The sequence below is a fragment of the Heteronotia binoei genome, chromosome 19 (genome assembly GCF_032191835.1).
Source record: "Heteronotia binoei isolate CCM8104 ecotype False Entrance Well chromosome 19, APGP_CSIRO_Hbin_v1, whole genome shotgun sequence".
NCBI lineage: Eukaryota > Metazoa > Chordata > Lepidosauria > Squamata > Gekkonidae > Heteronotia > Heteronotia binoei.
Window position 1 is genome coordinate 15,049,393 of NC_083241.1, and position 20,391 is coordinate 15,069,783.

Genomic DNA, 20,391 nt, shown 5'->3' on the forward strand with positions numbered 1-20,391 from the left:
CAAGTTGACAGTTTTATCATTCAAATCTGCACCATCTGGGAAGGGGACGGAGTGTCGAATGGACAAGGAAGGGGCAGCCGAGCGGATCAGAGAGAAATTCCTTCCATTCATAAGAAAAAAAAGGGGGGGGAGAAGTCTGCTTCTGCCCTATTATGTGCTCAGCAGAGTCGGGAGTGCTGTTACGTCTCCTTGGCAATGCAACTGCATCGCCTACCTTCCTTTAAGGCTATCTGCATAAGGAATCTCTTGGATGTCACGGTGGTGAGAGCCCTTTGGCTAACCCAGGCATGGAACTGATAGCTTCCAGAAGGAACTGACAAAAGGCCATCTCAGGGGCTCAGGAGATACGATTCCTGAAAAATGAGGGGATGGTTCCAGTTTACACTGACCCATAGCATACAAATAATATTGCGGAAAGATAAATTGGGTTGTTCATCAGAGTTGCTGAAAGCTGTGGTGTGTTTTGCCCATGGCTGTCCACTGATTGAATATGTCATTTTGTCTGATCTTTCTTTTAACCAATTGCTTGGCTCTGTTTAGAGGCAGAGTTCTGTGGAGCGGGCTGCTTAAGAACGTAAGAGAAGCCATGATGGATCAGGCTAATGGTCCATCCAGTCCAACACACTGTCACACAGTGACTAAAAAAACAGATGCCATTTGGAGGTCCACCAGTGGGGCCAAGACACTAGAAGCCCTCCCACTGTTGCCCCCTCCAAGCACCATGAATAAAGGGTATCACATGCCCCAGACAGAGAGTTCCATTTATACCTTGTGGCTAATAGCCATTGGTGGACCTCTGCTCTATATGTTGCACTTGTTTTCTAAAATGATTTTTAGTTCAAAGCCCAGTCCAAGCTCCCTGGTTCAGATTGGGACAAGAGCACAGACTGGATCCACAGATTGGGACTTTGGCTGGCCATCCTCCAGGTGGGGCTTGGGGATCTCGTAGAATTGGAACTGATCTCCAGAGATCAGTTCCCTGGAGAAAATGACTGCTTTGAAAGGCAGACTCAATGGCATTGTACTCTGCTAAAGTCCCCTAACCCTGCCCTCTCCAAGCTCCACCCCCAGTATCCAGGATTTTCCCACCTTGGAGTTGACAACTCTGTTGAGACCATAGCACAAGGGGAGAAGGGGCTTCTACCTTCCCTTGTGCCATTTCACTGATCTGAATGGCCCAGGGTGCTCTTTCCCCCAGCCTGGCTGGATGTGTTGCCCTGTAGGACATGTCCACAGGACTGGACATCTGGGTTCAGATTCAAGAATGTAAACTTAGAACCATAGAGTTGGAAGGGACCTCCAGGGTCATCTAATCCAACTAGGCTTGCCAATCCCCAGATCCCAGCAGGAGTTCTCCTGCTTTCCCAGGCTCCTTCCCGCCCCCAGTCAGCTGGCCAGTGGGGGGAAGCCCCGCCCCCACAGCCACCATGTGACTTTCCCCCTCCAGAGGCTTCAATCTTCGATTGGAAAGGCGTCCTCTTGGGATGGTGTGTCTGTGTTACTCTGAAGAAGTTGGCAGCAACTCGTGAGTAGAGAGGCCAATCCCTTGCTTCAGAGTCACCAGAAACGGGGGGGGGGACATCTGCTGAGCACTTCATTATTCCCTATGTGGAGATCAATTCTCATAGGGTATAATGGGGAATTGATCTGGAGGTGTCGGGGGCTCTGGGGGGGGGGGCTGTTTTTTGAGGTAGTATAGCATCTAGTGCCTCTCCCCAAAATACTCCCCAGGTTTCAAAACGATTGGACGAGGGAGTCCAATTCTATGAGCCCCAAAAGAAGGTGCCTCTATCCTTCATTATTTCCTATGGAAGGAAGGCATTTTAAAAGGTGTGCTGTTAAATGTGATGGCCAGAACTCCCTTGGAGTTCAATTATGCTTGTCACACCCTTGCTCCTGGGTCTGCCCCCAATGTCTCCTGGCTTCATCCCCAAAGTCTCCTGGCTCCACCCCCAAAGTCCCCAGATATTTCTTGAATTGGACTTGGCAACCTTAAATCCAACCCCCTGCACAATGCAGGAAACCCACAAATACGTCCCCCTAAGTTCACAGGATTCACATTGCTGTCAGATGGCCATCTAACCTCTGTTCAAGAACCTCCAAGGAAGGAGAGGCCACCACCTCCAGAGGAAGCCTGTTCCTCTGAGGAACCGCTCTAACGGTCAGGAAGTTCTTCCTAACATTGAGCTAGAAACTTTTTTGATTTAATTTCAGCCCATTGGTTCTGTTCCTACCTTCTGGGGCAAGAGAAAACAACTGTGCACCATGACAGCTCTTCAAGTACTTGAAGATGGTGATCATATCACCTCTCAGCCATCTCCTCTCCAGGCTAAACATACCAAGCTCCTTCAAACTGGGTATGAACTTGAAAGCCTTCACATTTGAACAGAGGGGGAAAATACTGTATCCTTAATGAGCATTTTAAAATTGTGTACATTATGCATAAAAACAAACATTCCAAAAGCATGGTGCAAAGGAAAACCATGACAGGTGGGTGGGCCTGTGGCTCAGGAGTGAAGCATCTTCTTGGCCTAACTTCTGAGATCTGGTGAGATCAGACTAGCCTGGGCCATTCAGGCGTGGGTGAGTGATGTCTATGTATGCATGTAATGTTGTCAAATAACAACTGATTTATGGCGAACCCAACCAAGGGTGCTCAAGAAGCAGAGAGGGGTCGCCAGCACATTCCTCTGCAGAGCATTCCTTGGTGGTCTCCCATCCAAGTCCCAACCTTGATTAGGTTCTGGGGTCTGACAAGATCAGGCTATGCTAGAGTGGTCAAGCTTGCTAATGTAAGAGCCACATAGAATAAATATCAGATATTTGAGACCTGCAAGACAGGAACATCAGATGTTTGAGGGAGGGAGGGAGGGAGGGAGGGAAGGAAGGAAGGAAGGAAGGAAGGAAGGAAGGAAGGAAGGAAGGAAGGAAGGAAGGAAGGAAGGAAGGAAGGAAGGAAGGAAGGAAGGAAGGAAGGAAGGAAGGAAGGAAGGAAATAGATGTTTTATGTTCTTATAATTAAACTGCTGAGCAGTCGGGTTAGAAATGGATAGAAAGGTAATTAACACATTCAAAGAAATCAGGTTAAAACGGATAAAAGGAAGTCCTTCTTCACCCAAAGGGTGATTAATATGTGGAATTCACTGCCACAGGAGGTGGTGGTGGCTACAAGCATAGCCAGCTTTAAGAGCGGATTGGATAAACATCTGGAGCAGAGGTCCATCAGTGTCTATTAGCCACAGGGTATATATATATATATATATGTGTGTGTGTGTGTGTGTGTGTATACACACACACACACACACACATATATTGGTCACTGTGTGATACAGAGTGTTGGACTGGATGGGCCATTGGCCTGATCCAACATGGCTTCTCTTATGTTCTTATGAACATATGAAGCTGCCTTATACTAAATCAGACTCTTGGTCCATCGAAGTCAGTATTGCCTTCTCAGACTGGCAGCGGCTCTCCAGTGTCTCAAGCTGAGGTTTTTCACACCTATTTGCTTGGACCCTTTTTTAGAGATGCCAGGGATTGAACCTGGGACCTTCTGCTTCCCAAGCAGATGCTCTTCCACTGAGCCACCGTCCCTTATGTTCTTAACACATGGAATTCTCTGCCACAGGAGGTGGTGACGGCTGCCAGCATAGAGCTTCAAGAGGAGATTGGATAAACATATGGAGTAGAGGTCCATCAGTTGCTATTAGCCATAGGGCATTGATAGAACTCTCTGTCTGCGGCAGTGATGCTCTGTATTCTTGGTGCTTGGGGGTGGGGCAACAGTGAGGGGGCTTCTAGTGTCCTGGGCCCACTTATGTACCTTCTGATGGCACCTGTTTTTTTTGGCCACTATGTTACACAGTGTTAAATGGGTGGGCCACTGGCCTGATCCAACTTGGCCTCTCTTATGTTCTTAGATGGGGGAGGAAGGAGAGAGGGAGAGGTGGAAAGAAAGCAAATTTAAATGCATTCTCCAAACTGCTGGCTGGCTTGGCTTGGATAAGTGATTAAAGAAGACCAGTGCCTTCTCCAAGCTGGCCAACAGGGTCGTGGGGGCTTTGAGAGCCACACAAGAAGTGTGAAAACACCATAAGTGGCTCCCAAGCTGCAGTTTGGCCACCGCTGGGCTGCGCCATGCTCCTTGCTCTCCCACCAGTTACAGGAGCCCTTTCCATTAAAACTGGCCATATCAAATTAATCTATAGAAGCATTCGTTGATTCATTTGTTGTGTCAAAGCAATTTTACTTTGGAGCCCTGTACAAATGTTTTGGGGGCGAGAATGATAAAGAGACCTGAGCAAAGTCTCTTCTTTTTTTAGAACATTAAAACCTTGACTCATTTCCCAGTCCTCTCTTCAGCTGCTCAGAACACGCCCAGCTACCTAATCACAATGTTCTACCTAATCTCGGCTGTTCTCTGATTGAAAAAAAAATATTTCTGCCTTAAATCATGTTAAGCATAAAATAATTCACATTTATGTATCCTCTCTGGATTTTTATGTGGGGAAGGCACAAAGATCCGTTCAATGGGAATTATGTCATTGATCAACTACTTGGCAACCATTAGTGTCATGGGATAACCCGATTAAAGTTGTGGTCCTCCTTGGAAGCGGAAAGAAGAGCACCAGGCCAGCTTTCAAATGTAGCCCGGGAAAAATTACCCATAGCTTCACAGAAGCAGGCGATGGCAAACCACCTCTTGCCTTGGAAACCCTGCAGGGTCACCATTGCAATTTGACGGCACTTCTTCCACCACCATGTAATGCTTGCACGGCCCTCGCTTTGCAAGACCTGAGGATGGCTGTTAACAAATGTCCTATTTTGGAGGACATTGATTCATAGGATCTTCATAAGTCAGAAGTGACTTGATGGCTCTTCACACACACACACATGCACACACAAGGCTTTTTTTTGTAGGAGGAATCCCTTTGCTTATCAGGCCACATACCCCTGATGTAGCCAATCCTCTTGGAGCTTACAGTAGACTCTGTATGAAGAGCCCTTTAAGCTCTTGGAGGATTTGCTACATAAGGGTGTGTGTAGCCCAATATGCAAAGGAGTGCCTGCTACAAACAAACAAACAAACAAAAAGCCCTGTGCACACACACAATGCTGCCTTGTTTTTATGAAGGGTGGGGTACAGGAGACACAGATATTGGTGGAACTCGTAGTGTAGCTATTGGAATATCTGAAGATTACACTGTAATCGCCCATTATCTTTTGACTCCAGAACATAAGAACATGAGAAGCCATGTTGGATCAGGCCAATGGCCCATCCAGTCCAACACTCTGTATCACACAGTGACCAATACACACACACACAAACACACACTGTGGCTAATAGCCACTGTTGGACCTCTGCTCCATATTTTTACCCAATCCCCTCTTGAAGTTGGCTATAAGAACAGAAATGTCTTACTGTGAGTCGGTTTGGAACAGGAGCGATATAAATTGAAAGTAAATAAATAAATCAGACCCCCCTCCCCCCCCACACATATATAAAAATAAATAATTAAGGATTTCTAGGGGCAGAGTCAAAAGAGCAGCTTGGAAAAGGCCAAAATGAAGACAAGTGCTCTGCTTTGACTGAAAGAACATAGGTTCTAAGAGGAGAGGGTGTGGAGGGAAACAGAGGTGGAGGCGATGGAGGAGAGAAACAGCCTTAGTGAGAATCAATGTGATTAGACCTACCCTCTGGACCCTCCACTTATATCACTCCTTCTCTCCTGCCTTCCTCCCCTTCCATCAGCCATTACATTCCTTTGAGGAATTTTGCTAGTCTTACTGAAATGCGTCTGGCTTCTCACAGAATTCATTACATGTTTGTCCACAGGGTTCCCTTGTCCCCCCATATTTCAGGCAATGTATTGATAGCATTCTGCATGACAAATGTCGAGTAACAGGTGTCTGTGGCTCTGCCTAATATGCTGTTATGCTTTCACCTGATCCAGCGACTTAGAACCCTCCTCCTTTCTGGGAAGCCAGTTAACATTGTGTTGGATCCAGTGCAAATGTCCACTTATACTAGAACTCTTACATAAGCATAAGCTGTGGTAGCTGTTTGTACTAATTCAAACTTAGTGTACCCCTGTTTGCATTTCTTCTTGTGCAAGACCTTGTATGACCATCTTCTGGGCACTATGATATATATGGCAGAAAACACCAGGCATTGCAGAAGATCTCGCACAGCTGTCCAGTTATGTTTCCTGTTGGACACCACTAGATCCAAGCCATCATCTTGATGCAGAAGATTCTGGAAAAGGTTCTAGGGTCAATCCTCATTTTCAGTTATCCTGTGTGAATCTGGGGGGCTCCCAGCGTTGCCCTGTTTTGCACTGCTGAGAAACGTTAGTAGTGATCAAGTGGCTTCAAATTTTGAATTTCTCATTACTGCTTTTTGACACATACCCCCCATATATTTTGATTTTTGCTTCTTCCTTGTGAGAACTGCATCAATTTTAAGAAACATGCCATTTTCGGTTTCTTTGCCTTTGAATGTTATCCCAAAAACATCTTCATTTTTTCTGTGGTATTGGTCTGCCAAGAAATCAGCTTGATGCTTCCACTCTTGCCATTGTGTTGATAAATACAGCAAATATTGTGCATGAACATCGCACAATGTTGATGCAGGCAAGATCGACAAAAATAACACTGGAAAGCAGAGCCCCCAAACTGTCGGCCAAATAGAAATGACTATCACCAGGGGCGTTTTGTAGAAAAATAGGTGGCGGAGCTCATCAGCATAACTCATTAGCATATGACGCCACCCCCCCAACCAAAAGCAACCCGAAGCAAGAAAGGAGAGCCCCGGGTGAGTGAGGCCTGCTTGGGCCGGCTAGAGATCCAGCCAGTCCAAGCAGGCCTCACTCGCTTGGGGCTCTTCTGGGCTGCCCCCCCCCAGTCAAAAGGCCAGCAAGACACCCAATGCCCAAAATCACATAAGAAGTGGACAAAGGGTGGCATGGGCTTCTCCAGGGGTTCATGAGGGCTGCTGGGGGCACGGCAAAGCCACTGGGGGCTGCCTGGCTGGCTGCCTGCTCTCCTATCCAGGAATTGTTATGCAGCTGCACCTACTATTCAATGGACAAGGAGGTGGAACTCTCAGAAGGAAGAGGTGGAACTCTCAGAAAGGTTCAGGAGCTGTGCTCCTGTGAGCTCCTGCTAAATCTGTGGCCTGACTATCACAAGAGAGGAAATAGAGAACATCACTTTAAAGTTTGTTCCTCATTCTCACGGAGGAGCCCAGGAGAAGCCTCCCACAAATCCTGGAGTTCTGGCACACCCCTCAAAAAGCACCGCTGTAAGAGAAAGCATCCTTGGAAACGTGGCATCCTTCTTCGAAGGTGGGCCCAAAAGAGAGAATGGCTTTTCACGCTTCCTCTGAAAATTCAGCTCTGAAATTCCATAACGCACACAAAGGCGCTTTCTCCTTCCCCTCTTGGCAGGAGCCGTTTAGCCACACATGGCATTGATCTTGCCCCATGCTGCTCCAAAGGCATCCTGGAGCGTGCTTGCATCTCTTCCCCCTTTTCTATAGACGTTCTTGCCCAGCGCCGCTGCAGCCGCCTCGCTCTTATTAGGATGCACGGAGAATTGCAAAGCTGCTCTCCAGCTATCAAACACAATGTGTCCCTTTAGATTTTTATAGCTGGCTGTGCCCCAGGTACTATTATTATCGGTCCTAACATCACTCACTCGGTGTGATGGGCCCTGTCTTTCTAGTTATCTGTAATGGGCAGAAGATTTTGGAATCATTTTTATCTCCTGTCTGCAGCAGTTTTTTTCTCCCTAAGAAGTGACTCGCAACTCCCTCCTGCTCTCTTTGTCTCTGATTCTCTCATGTTCTTGTTCGTTTCCTCTTTATATTATGCCATCTGCTTTCCACTCTCCATATCAGCATCTCCATCTGAATTTGCCTTTGTTTTTCTCTATTTTCTATTAGCACTTCCCCCCCACTGTTTTTTTATCCTCCCCTTTTCCCCTTGCCCACCCCTTCTTTGTCCCTTAGTAAACAACAATGGCATTTTTAAACTCTAGAGTTCTGGATTCTGTTCTAAGGATCTCCCTTCACATTACAATGTCCTGGCATCTAATCACAAGGACTTTGCATCAGACATGTGATGGGGAATTTTGTGTCTTCCACACACACAGTCAGGTTTTGGGTTTTTTTGAGGCATATTAGGCCGAACTCCCCTGATGTAGCCAACCCTTCAAGAGCAGGGCTCTTAGTACAGGGCCTACTATAAGCTCCAGGAGGACTGGCTACATCAAGGGTGTGTGGCCTAATATGCAAAGGAGTACCTGCTACAAAAAAAAGCCTTGGACAAAGTCAGAGGATAAGCCAAGTGGTGGCCATTAGCTATGGCAGCAGAAATTGGAATTCCATGTTTAGAAGTTGCCTGCCTCTGAAAAACAGATGCTGAGAGCAAGCAGAGGGCTCTACATATGGATTTCCCAGAAGAGCTGAGATCCTTCCTGAACTGAAGTATCAGAGGTTGGTTTCCTCCAGTATGTCATCAATGTGGGCATGAGTCAGTGGATGGAACGCCATGCCAAGGGTTGCCAGGTCCAAGACAAGAAATATCTGGGGACTTTGGGGGTGGAGCCAGGAGACTTTGACATGGAGGCAGGAGTAAGATTGTTGCAAATGTGACTGAACTCCCAAGGGAGTGCAGGCCATCACATTTAAAGGGACCACACACCTTTTAAATGCCTTCCCTCCATTTGGAAATAATGGAAGATAGGGGCATCTTCTGTTGGGGCTCATAGGATTGGACCCCCTGGTCCAATCTTTTTGAAACTTAGGAGTTTTTTTAAGAGAGGCAACAGATGCTATGCTGAAAATTTGGCTTCTCTACTTTAAAAAACGATCCCCCAGAGCAATTATCTATTATACCCTATGGCAGAGGTGTCAAACATGTGGCCCAGGGGCCAAATCCGACCCCCAGAGGGCTCCTATCAGACCTGCGAGCAACTCACTGTCATCTGCTTCCTTCTAACTCTCTTGCTTCCTTCTGCATCATGACTTGCTTTGCCAGGCTTGCTCAATTGCACAGGAGCTACAGAGCAAAGCTCCTCCCTTGGGGAGGATGTGGGGGGAAGGAGAGCTTGCTTTGCCAGGCTCTCTCAGTTACACAGCAGAGCTCCTGAGCCAAGCCTCTTTTCCTTTTGTTGGATGAGGCTCAACAAGCCAGTGAGGTGGATTAGGCTGAGTGCGTGTTTGTCTGTGTCCTTTATAAAGTTTATGTCTCCCCTCCCTGGCATTTATACATTGAGGTTTATACCTTGTGGTGCAGAGTGTTAAAGCTGCAGTACTGCAGTCCAAGCTCTCTGCTCACGACCTGAGTTTGATCCCCAGTGGAAGCTGGGTTTTCAGGTAGCCGGCTCGAGGTTGACACAGCCTTCCATCCTTCTGAGGTCAGTAAAATGAATCCCCAGCTTGCTGGGAGGAAAGTGTAGATGACTGGGGAAGGCGATGGCAAACCATCCCGTAAAAAGTCTGACGTGAAAACATTGTGAAAGCAACGTCACCCCAGAGTCGGAAACGACTGGTGCTTGCACAGGGGACCTTCCCTTCCCTTCCCTGGCATTACATTTTATGACACACGTGGCCCAGCCCGACAAGGTCACATTTATGTCAGATCCGGCCCGCAGAAAAAATGAGTTTGACACCACTGCCCTATGGGAACCAGTTTCCATTGGGAATAATGGAGTGTCAAACAGATGTTTCCCTCCCCCCACACACTTTCTGATAACCCTGAAGCAGGGGCAGGGCTTCCAAATCCACTGCCCCCAACTGGGGATTAGTGAAGCTATAGGATCTTAGCGTACAGCTATGTAAATTAAAAAAAACCACTAAGAGATACCATAAATTTTAAACAACAAAACAGTGTAAGGTAGAGGTCTGTGGTGTTCTAATAGACATGTTGGTCTCCTGTGAATGTATTGTAAAGATTGGGTTCCAGTGATAAATAAGCCTCCAAACTGATGAAACGTCTTGATATCTAGAACAGACGTCTTTGGAAGGGCTTCTTTTAGTCCCACAAATTAAATACTGGAATATTGTTACTCCTTTGTGATTGGAAAAATTGTTTTTGAACTGTCTTCTGTGAATGTCTTTTTGCTACATGCTCTTGTCTATTTGAAGTTCTACGTGCAAGCTTTGTCAGAACACCACTGACCTCTACATTACACTGTTTTGTTGTTTAAAATTTATGGTATCTCTTAGCAATTTTTTTATTTACCCAACGGGGGATTGGCAACCCTGCTATGTCTCAGCTAAATTATACATGCAACAGCCCCCAGTAGGAAGTTATATGAAATGGCTGGGCATTGTGAGCTTTTGGAAATAAGCTGCTTCATGTGCTGGAAATGGGAGGGGGGGGTGAAATAGCACAGAATAAACTAGAATAGAATAGATTGGAATAGATTTGTGGTAGGTACACTGAGGGCCGAAATACACAATACTTTTTTAAAAATCCAGTTGAGTCCGTCTTTCCTGGACTCAATTCACTTTAGCCTCAGTCATGCAGCAGCTTGCAGGAAACATTGCTTTCAAAGCCTGCAAGAGCTGAGCTGACCCAGAACCACCATGTCAATAGATCCAGGTGGGCAGCCATGTTGGTGTGAAGCAGTAGAATAAAGCAGGAGTCGAGTTGTACCTTTAAGACCAACAAAGTTTTATGCAGAATGTAAGCTTTCGTGTGCTAGAAGCACACTTCATCAGACAATAGGATGGAATGGCAAACAGTCCTAAATAGAGAGTGAGTTGGCAGTGGACTGGTATGCAAAATCATGGAAATGTTTGTTCCAGAACAACCATGTGGAGGGAGGAGGGGACTCTTGGCCCGCACCTTTTCATAAGCTCAAATGGCCCCCTGGATAGTTATTTGCATAACTTTGGAGTTGCCTGCGCTCCTAAGTGATGCAAATAACTTCCTATGGAGGTAGGGGTCCCATTCCCCCAGAAGGGGCAGGGATCCCACAGTGAAAGTGAGTTGTGTCCATGGAACCCAGTCTCAGCTTGTTAAAATGTAGATCTGTTGTGTAGTTTGACCTCTTACCTGTATGGATTCAAATGAGATGGATGTTGGGCTCTGTAGAAAGTTCTATTCTTCAGTAATGGATATCTCTATAACACAGGGGTGGCCAACGGTAGCTCTCCAGATGTTTTTTGCCTACAACTCCCATCAGCCCCAGCCATCAGCCATGCTGGCTGGGGCTGATGGGAGTTGTAGGCAAAAAACATCTGGAGATCTACCATTGGCCACCCCTGCTATAGCAAATTTTGACGTGTGAGATATAAAGAAATGGCAAATGCTTTGGGGGTGTGCATGGAGGTAACTTTAAATTGAAAATACTGAGTCAAGGAAATGAACAAACCTGTTATGAAGCTTGTGATGCTGGAAGACATCTGTAGTATAGTTTCCCTTTTTGTTTTTTTTAAAAAGTTCTTACATTAAAAGCATTGTTATAAAAAACAAAGTGGAAAGTAAGTAATAGATTGCTTCATGCAGAATGAGAGATAAAATCTCCATGAATTATGGCAATGTATAAACCTCTGCGATGTGTGTTTGGTATATATAGTATGTACCAGGGAGAGAAAAGGAGGCCCGTGGCGCAGAGTGGTAAAGCTGCAGTACTGCAGTCCGAGCTCTCTGCTCACAACCAGAATTCGATCCCGGCAGAAGCTGGGTTCAGGTAGCCAGCCTAAGATTGTCTCAGTCTTTCATCTTTCCGAGGTCAGTAAAATGAGTACCCAGCTTCGGTGGGGGGCGGGGGGAATGTAGATGACTGGGGAAGGCAATGGCAAACCACCCCATTAAAAAGTCTGCCGTGATAACGTTGTGATGCAACATCATCCCAGAATTGGAAACGACAGGTGCTTGCACTACCTTTACCTTTTACCAGGGAGAGAAAGATGAATAATAAAAGAGAAAGAGATGAATAATGAAGGATAGGAGCGCAGTCTTTTGGGGCTCATAGAATTGGATCCCCTGGTCCAATCGTTTCGAAACTTGGTGGTTGTTTTGAGGAAGGGCACCGGATACTATGCTGCAAATATGGTGCCTTTGCTCCAAAAATCAGCACCCCCAGAGCCCCAGTTACCCACGGATCAATTCTCTATTATACCCTATGGCAGGGGTGGCCAACATTAGCTCTCCAGATGTTTTTTGCATACAACTCCCATCAGCCCCAGCCAGCATGGCCAATGACTGGGGCTGATGGGAGTTGTAGGCAACTTCATTTCTCTTTTACCAGGGAGAGAAAGAGAAAGAGAGGGAGGGAGGGAGGGAGTGAGGGAGGAAGGGACGGAGAGAGAGAGAGTTCAAGGGCCTCAGAACTGGACCTTGAATTTCTTCTCTATGCTGTTGTGAGCCCCCAAATCTCTGTTTCAGTTTTGCTTTCCCCTGGCAGGAATTGAACCTGTGATTTCCATTTACAGTTTCTTTATGCTGATTTCCCCCATAAAATGTACACATTTTTCAGCAATGTATGAGTGCTAATAAATCGTCATTATACAATGGAAACTTGGGGCCCCGTAAAGAATCATAAAAAGGGGGAGAATCCATTTGGAAATCTCAACCCACCGTCTAAAATCTCATCCTCCAGGATCATCTCTAAAGCCTTCTCTTCAGCAAGCCAACTCACCCCTCCCCCTTCCTGCTAACTATGATTCAATTGCTGTTAATACTCTGTCCCTTCTGGAAGGTATCTATGCTTACTGATCCTTTCCTGAGGTTTGTTTGGATGGGTGGCTGCTTACACAAAGTCTCTCTCTCTTTTTTGCTGTGTACCTGAGTATGCACAGAACACCCCCCCCCCCTTGTCTGTGGGTGGCCTGATTTTGTGGCTTTCATCAGCCACCCAGAGGGAAGCCAGTTTACTACGAGATTGAGTGATAGGTATATTATGAATGGCAGTATAAATGGCAGTATGTATAAATGCAATATAAATTGCATGGAAAATTTCAGCAAACATCTGTATGCAATGCAAATGAATCTACAATGCTGAGAGCAAAAAGCAGAGCCTAGTGGTGGTAGACAAAAATATAGACAAACCGTAGGGTTGCCGATCCTCAGGTGGGGACAGGGGATCCCCCGGTTTGGAGGCCCTCCCCCCGCTTTAGGGTCATCAGAAAGTGTGTGTGGGGGGGGAATGTCTGCTGGGCACTCCATTATTCCCTAATGAGACCAATTCCCATAGGGCAGGGGTGGCCAATGGTAGCTCTCCAGATGTTTTTTGTCTACAACTCCCATCAGCCCCAGCCATTGGCTGTGCTGGCTGGGGCTGATGGGAGTATAGGCAAACAACATCTGGAGAGCTACCATTGGCCATGCCTGTCATAGGGTATAATAGAGAATTGATCCGTGGGTAACTGGGGCTCTGGGGGTGCTGATTTTTGGAGCAAATTCACCATATTTGCAGCATAGCATCTGGTGCCTCTCCTCAAAACAACCACCAAGTTTCAAAATGATTGGACCAGGCGATCCAATTCTATGAGCCCCAAAAGACAGCGCCCCTATCCTTCATTATTTCCAATGGAGGGAAGACATTTAAAAGGTGTGCGGTTCCTTGAAATGTGATGGCCAGAACTCCCTTTGGAGTTCAATTATGTTTGTCATGCCTTTGCTCCTGGCTCCATCCCCAGAGTCTCCTGGCTCCACCCCCAAAGTCCCCAGATATTTCTCAGATTGGACCTGGCAATCCTAGCAAACAGATACACATGCACATATAATATTAGAGATTAAATATAATAGGGAACATTTGTCCATAGATGGTTCTGAATTCAAATTGAAAAGGCATGTTTACATAATGGGACATTCTTTAAATACAAGTCAAGATAGCACATGACTTTATGCCCTGGGTTAGGCTGTGTCTGGGGGCAGGTTTCATTAGAGCCCCACCCTCATGACACTACCAGCAATAAGCAGGAAATGAGGCTGTGGTCATGTGATGGTCATTTTTTTAGTGCACTGCCCCCTTTTCGGTGCAACTGTTACCAATGCATGTGGAAATAAAGAGGATTTTGTTTCATTTCACTCTCACTGTCAAACAAGTCTGCCGCTGAAATTGGTAAGTCCAACTGCACAGGCCTCAGCAGGTAAAGGAAGCGATAATGAATGCCGGGCAGAAATGAATCCTTGGAAAATAAGCAGCTCTGGAGACCTGAGTTCATTCAATCCCCCTCTCAAGTGTAAATGTGCAGGAATAAATAGCGGGCCGACAAGCCAAGCCTGCCTTGGCTCTCACACCTTCTGCGGGGAATATTCTGCTTCTCTTTCCTGTGGTTTTAGATTTTCTTTCCTTCTTCTTTGATTCCAGTCAGCGATGCTCCCTCAGTGGAGATGACTTGAACAGGCAGTGGCTGAAACCCAGTGCCACTCGCCAGCCCACCATTTACCACACCAAGGGTCTCCTTTATTACCTCAGAAGCCTTCGCCGGGCTCCAGTGGTGAGTGTCTTCTGTTCTTTTATTTTGATCTAGTCATCCTTCCTGAATGACTTCCTGTACCATTACAAACATATACTGCAATATTCCAGGAGAAGGATGGGAATGTTGAGGCCAGAGGTGGGGAATGTTGAGGCTAGAGGTGGGGAATGTTGAGACCAGTGCAATAAATCTAAAGCCTTATGCATCCCTAGCAGCCAGGGTTTTTTTTAAATAGCAGGGACTCCTTTGCATATTAGGCCACACAGCCCTGATGTAGGCCCTGTAAGGAGAGCCCTGTAAGCTCCAGGAGGATTGGCTACATCAGGGGTGTGTGGCCTAATATACAAAGGAGCCCCTGCTACAAAAAAAAAGCCTTGCTAGTAACAACGATGATCAGGGGCCTGGAGACCAAGCCCTATGAGGAAAGGCTGCGGGATCTGGGAATGTTGGGGGGTGGAGCCAGGAGCACGGGTATGACAAACATGACTGAACTCTGAAGGGAGTTCTGGCCATCACATTAAAGGGACTACATGCCTTTTAAATGCCTTCACTCCATTTGGAATAATGAAGGATAAGGGCATCTTCTTTTGGGGCTCATATACCTGAACTCCCTGGTCCAATCTTTTTGAAACTTGGGGCATGTTTTGAGGAGAGGTACTGGATACTATGCTGAAAATTTGGTGCCTCTACCACAGAAAACAGGCCCCTCCAAAGCCCCAGATACCTATGGATTAGTTCTCCATTATACCCTATGGGAATCGGTCTCCATAGAGTATAATGGAGTGCTCAGCAGAAATCCCCCCCCCCCCAGTTTCTGATAACCCTGAAGCAGGGGGAGGGCCTCCAAACTGAGGGATCCCCTGCCCCCACCTGGGGACTGGCAGCCCTAGCTCAGAGGGTCTGTGTAACCTGTTGCTGATCTCTGTTGCCCAGAGTCCGGAAGACCCTTGCCTATTGAGTCTGAAAGCCATGTGGCCTGGCAGTGGGCCTCGCGCTGCAAGCGGCTATCGATTCCTTTGTTCTCTCTCTTTCCTGGCCTTCAGAACATGACAGGCTGGTGGAGAACTGAATTTTCTCTGCCTTTGAAGAGCCCATTGATTTTAGTTTATACGCGCTCAAGGCCTTTCCACCCCCCCCACCCCCTCCCCCACCCCAGCTTTGGAAGGCGGCCTCCTCTTCTCTAAGAGCCTGCTTAGCTCTGGTCTCGGAAAGCCAATGATTTCAGTGACGCACTTGATTCTCGTTTGTCCCAGTGACATGTGAGCCGCCGTTTTCTTCAAAGGAGGGATGACAGCTGAGAGGGAAGAGGAAGCTAACAGCCCCCAAAGAGTGGGCAGTTTAATTGCCTGCCACTGCATTTCCCAAGGAAGGAAAGAACTTTAGGAGCTGTGTGCTTCTCTCTCTCTCTTCTGACCATAGGCAACCCATAAGGCTGCCAACTTCCAGGATGATCTTGGAACCCTCCCAGTCTCCAGACTACAGAGATCAGCTCCCCTGGAGAAAATTACCACAGAAGAAGAGGTTTCAGCATGCATGCATGCAAAAAATACTGCTACAAACAGTACTGCTGAAAAACAATATAAATGTATGGACTCTTATCTGGGAGAACCGGGTTTGATTCCCCACTCCTCCACTTGCACCTGCTGGAATGTCCTTGGGTTAGCCATGGCTCTCACAGGAGTTGTCCTTGAAAGGGCAGCTGCTGTGAGAGCCCTCTCAGCCCCACTTACCTCACAGGGTGTCTGTTGTGGGGGGAGATGATGTAGGAGATTGTAAGCCACTTTGAGTCTCTCATTCAGAGAGAAGGGCGGGGTATAAATCTGCAATTCTTCTTCTTCTTCTTCTTCTTCTTCTTCTTCTTCTTCTTCTTCTTCTTCTTCTTCTTCTTCCTCTTCTTCTTCTTCTTCTTCTTTCCTAATATATTTTATACCAGTGTATACAATGTCATCATACCTTCCCTCCAAAGAAATTCAATTACAATTCTTTTGTCTTTAAGAAAGTTAATGACTTTCAGGTAATTAGATAGATGCAGACTCTTTAAAAAGTTGTATGTAACAATTCTAGGCTGAGAACCTATTGATTCTACTGTAAACTATGAACCTTGAGCCTGTGTTAGAAGTCACTGAAATCGGGTTCCAATTTGACAGCCTTGTCTTGAAATCTAGAGGGGATGTTTTATGAAGATTGTAAGGATTTCCTGTTCCTTCCTACTTGAAAGAATTTCAGAACTTTTCATGGACCGTATTAGGAACTTTATTTACTGAAGAAAGGAATTGTTGAAGACTACTAATCCCTCTATTGGAAGCTATGGAATACACTAGTTTAAATTATATTAGGACTGAAGCATTTGTATTGTTTTTCAGCAGTACTGTTTGTAGCAGTATTTTTTGCCCCTGGAGAAAATGGCTGCTTTGGAGGGTGGTGTCACGTTTTCAGGGTGCAGGCAGGCAGGAGTCCAAAGCCAGTCCAAGGTCAAAGTCCAGGAAGTCAAGCAGGAGCCAAGTCACCGATGCAGAATCACAAACCGGAATCAGAAGTCAATGTCCAAAAGCCAAAAGGTCAGGGTGCCAAGGAAATCAAGCAGGTCAGGAATCAGGAAGGAGCGTGGATGCAAGCCAGAGAATAGACTTGTTGCTTCCACAAGGTTACCAGGTCCTGGGTGGGAGATATATGGGAGTCTCAATCAGCCTGTTCCCTGGGTGGCAGTGACTCTGCTAGAACTCAGGGCTGAGAGATCTGAAGCACCGGCGTGCCTCATGTCTTTGCTCTGAAAGTTCTTTCTGGAGTCTGCTTCGAACTCTTGAGATGGGAGGAGGAGAACTTGGAGGAGATTGATCGTCAACAGCTGACACTGGTGCCTGGAGAATGATTGATGGGCCAGCTGCTGTTTGTTCAGCTGAGGAACTGGCTGGCTACTCTTCCAAGTCTGTTAACCCTTCCAGCTCCTCCTCATCAGGGCTCATGACAGGTGGACTCTATGGCATGAAGTACCCTGCTGAGGTGCTCCCCCCCCTCCCCAGTGACAACCCCCCCCCCCAAAAAAAAATTGCCAGGTGTTCCCCAACCTGGAATGGGAAAACCTCGAGGTCCAGAATGCTCCTGAGGAGAAAAAAGTGTAGAGAAGGTGTAGAAAAAAGTAGAGAAAGAAGTACTTTTCTCCCTTTCTCACAATACAAGAACTCGTGGGCATTCGATGAAATTGCTGAGCAGACAGGTTAAAACGGATAAAAGGAAGTACTTCTTCACCCAAAGGGTGATTAACATGTGGAATTCACTGCCACAGGAGGTGGTGGCGGCCACAAGCATGGCCACCTTCAAGAGGGGGTTAGATAAAAATATGGAGCAGAGGTCCATCAGTGGCTATTAGCCACAGTGTGTGTGTGTGTGTGTATATATATATATATATATATATGTATGTATGTATGCATGTATGTATGTATGTATGTATGTATATTTGGCCGCTGTGTGACACAGAATGTTGGACTGGATGGGCCATTGGCCTGATCTAACATGGCTTCTCTTATGTTCTTAAAAGTGTGTTTTTCATCATTCTTCTCTGTTGGGTAGAAGCGGAAGAGCTTGGTCTGTGTGATAGATCCCCTGCTGACTTGAGGGGGTGGTGGTGGTGGTCTCTGATAGTGACTTGTGACCTTGGCCTGCAGACTGTCAGCTTCTCATTCCCTCCCAAGAGATGCTGTGGACGCCTGCTACCTGAGGCCCAAGTGGACATGATGCTTGTTATGCAACAGCCTCACTGTGCCATGTTGGTTTGGAAAAACATTTAAGATGGGGGTAGGCGCCTCCTCTTGTGCACGACAGTCCCAGCCCAAAATCAAGAAGAAGAAGAGGAGGAGGAGGAAGAGAAGGAGGAGGAGGAGGAAGAAGAGGAGGGCGCTCAGCCTGCCACTGTAACCACTACACAACGGCTCTCAATCTTGGGCTGAATTCAGAGGGCCAATTTGAGCTGACATAGGGACAGCTCCCAGGTGGATTCAAAAAGGAAGGTCAGACAGGCACAGCTGCCACCTGTCTCACCCCATCCTTTGAATTCTCTCAGATGAATCAAATCAAATTCTTCTGCCGCACTCCATCCGTCTTTCCAGGCATCTGACAGTGGGAGTGGCTAGTGAGGCAGATTGGTGACGTGAATCCGCCGATCCATTCTAAGACGCTCACCGGTATTTTTTTTTTATAAAAAAAACTGCCCAGAGTGTGTGAGTGTATCTGCACATGAACGCACGACCACTAAAATGTAGGGGGGGAAAGAGTGCTAAGGGGGTGGTGTGCAACAACAGTGTGAATGCACCAAAGCAGCCCCCACATGATACACGGGTGCATTGCATAGGAGCATCTGATCGGGCTTTGGCCGCTCTAGTTTGGGGCAGCACAGTATGGGATGCCTCCAGTGCGCCCGAAGCTGCCTGTCTGTATCCAGCCTTGTGCTAGTAAGTGGGGATATGTCTCTCAGCAGCATCTCTCAGCAAATCACCGCTGTATCATTTAGAATTCTTCCGCAGTAGCATCAAGGATTCAAAATTATAAGCTGGGGAAGTTTAGGCAGCTCAGTCATCAGGCGTGCTGAGTTTCCTTGGGTGCAATCCTTAATGTGCATAGTAATATCGTGGGTAGATAATGCATGCCCCTTTTGCTTGTTAAGAGTGTCTGAAATTGGCAGGTAATGGCTGCCTTGTTGAGTTCCATCTTGAAATGGGACTGAGGCTATGAAATCCCTTTTGATATTCAGAAAGGGGGGACTTGGGGCGGGGAATTCCACTTGGTTCCTGTGGTTAAACCAAGCTGGCTGTAGCCAAGAACCTGGATGAATTGCTAAAGCTGGAGAAAGGTGTCTGTGTCTCTCTGCCAGGTTCTTTAATGACAACCGCGGCTGTTCAAATGGGACCATTACAGGGTAATTGAACACACAGCAGAGGCTAACTTCACAATGCATAGCCTGGAGAAAGCGACGGAAAATACGAGTGTGACTCCAAGTCGGGGCGGGGGAGGACGTCGGCTCAGGCCTGATTTAAAATTGCAAATATTGCCTATTCCTGGGTTTTCAGCTGAGGTGTGTAGTGCAGTTGTAAGAGCAAAAGAATTGCTGTGCTGGATCAAACCCAAGCCCGGCATTATTTTTCCAAGCTAACCAGGAAGCCACAAACAAAGTATGAAAGCATCATCCGCCCTCAGCTGTGTTATGCTCTCGGCAACTGAGATTAGGAAATACCCTGCCTTTATACAAGAAAGGTTCTATTTAGCTACTATGACTAGTGTTCCCTCTAAGCCAGTTTGGTGTAGTGGTTAAGTGTGCAGACTCTTATCTGGGAGAACCGGGTTTGATTCCCCGCTCCTCCACTTGCACCTGCTGGCATGGCCTTGGGTCAGCCATAGCTCTGGCAGAGATTGTCCTTGAAAGAGCAGCTGCTGTGAGAGCCCTCTCAGCCCCACACACCTCACAGGGTGTCTGTTGTGGGGGAGGAAGGGAAAGGAGATTGTGAGCTGCTCTGAGACTCTTCGGAGTGGAGGGCGGGATATAAATCCAATATCTTCATCTACCTCACAGGGTGTCTGTTGTGAGGGAGGAAGGGAAAGGAGATTGTGAGCTGCTCTGAGACTCTTCGGAGTGGAGGGCGGGATATAAATCCAATATCTTCATCTACCTCACAGGGTGTCTGTTGTGAGGGAGGAAGGGAAAGGATATTGTGAGCCACTCTGAGACTCTTCGGAGTGGAGGGCGGGATATAAATCCAATATCTTCATCTACCTCACAGGGTGTCTGTTGTGAGGGAGGAAGGGAAAGGAGATTGTGAGCCGCTCTGAGACTCTTCGGAGTGGAGGGCGGGATATAAATCCAATATCTTCATCTTCTTCTTCTTCTAAGCTGAGTTAGTGTCAGCTGGCTCGCAGTTTTTTAGCCACGCATTTTTGTCTTAGCTCAAGAAGCATGGCCCCAGAGC

General features: G+C 46.9%; 1 protein-coding gene across 1 annotated transcript in view; it reads left to right on the forward strand.

The window, feature by feature from the left end:
• AGBL1 (AGBL carboxypeptidase 1) overlaps positions 1–20,391 on the forward strand; it is a 686,235-nt gene that overhangs the window by 323,304 nt on the left and 342,540 nt on the right. Inside the window, exon 19 of the mRNA XM_060260374.1 lies at positions 14,329–14,458. Within this exon, the coding sequence (XP_060116357.1) occupies positions 14,329–14,458 (130 nt within the window). The remainder of the gene's footprint in view (positions 1–14,328; positions 14,459–20,391) is intronic.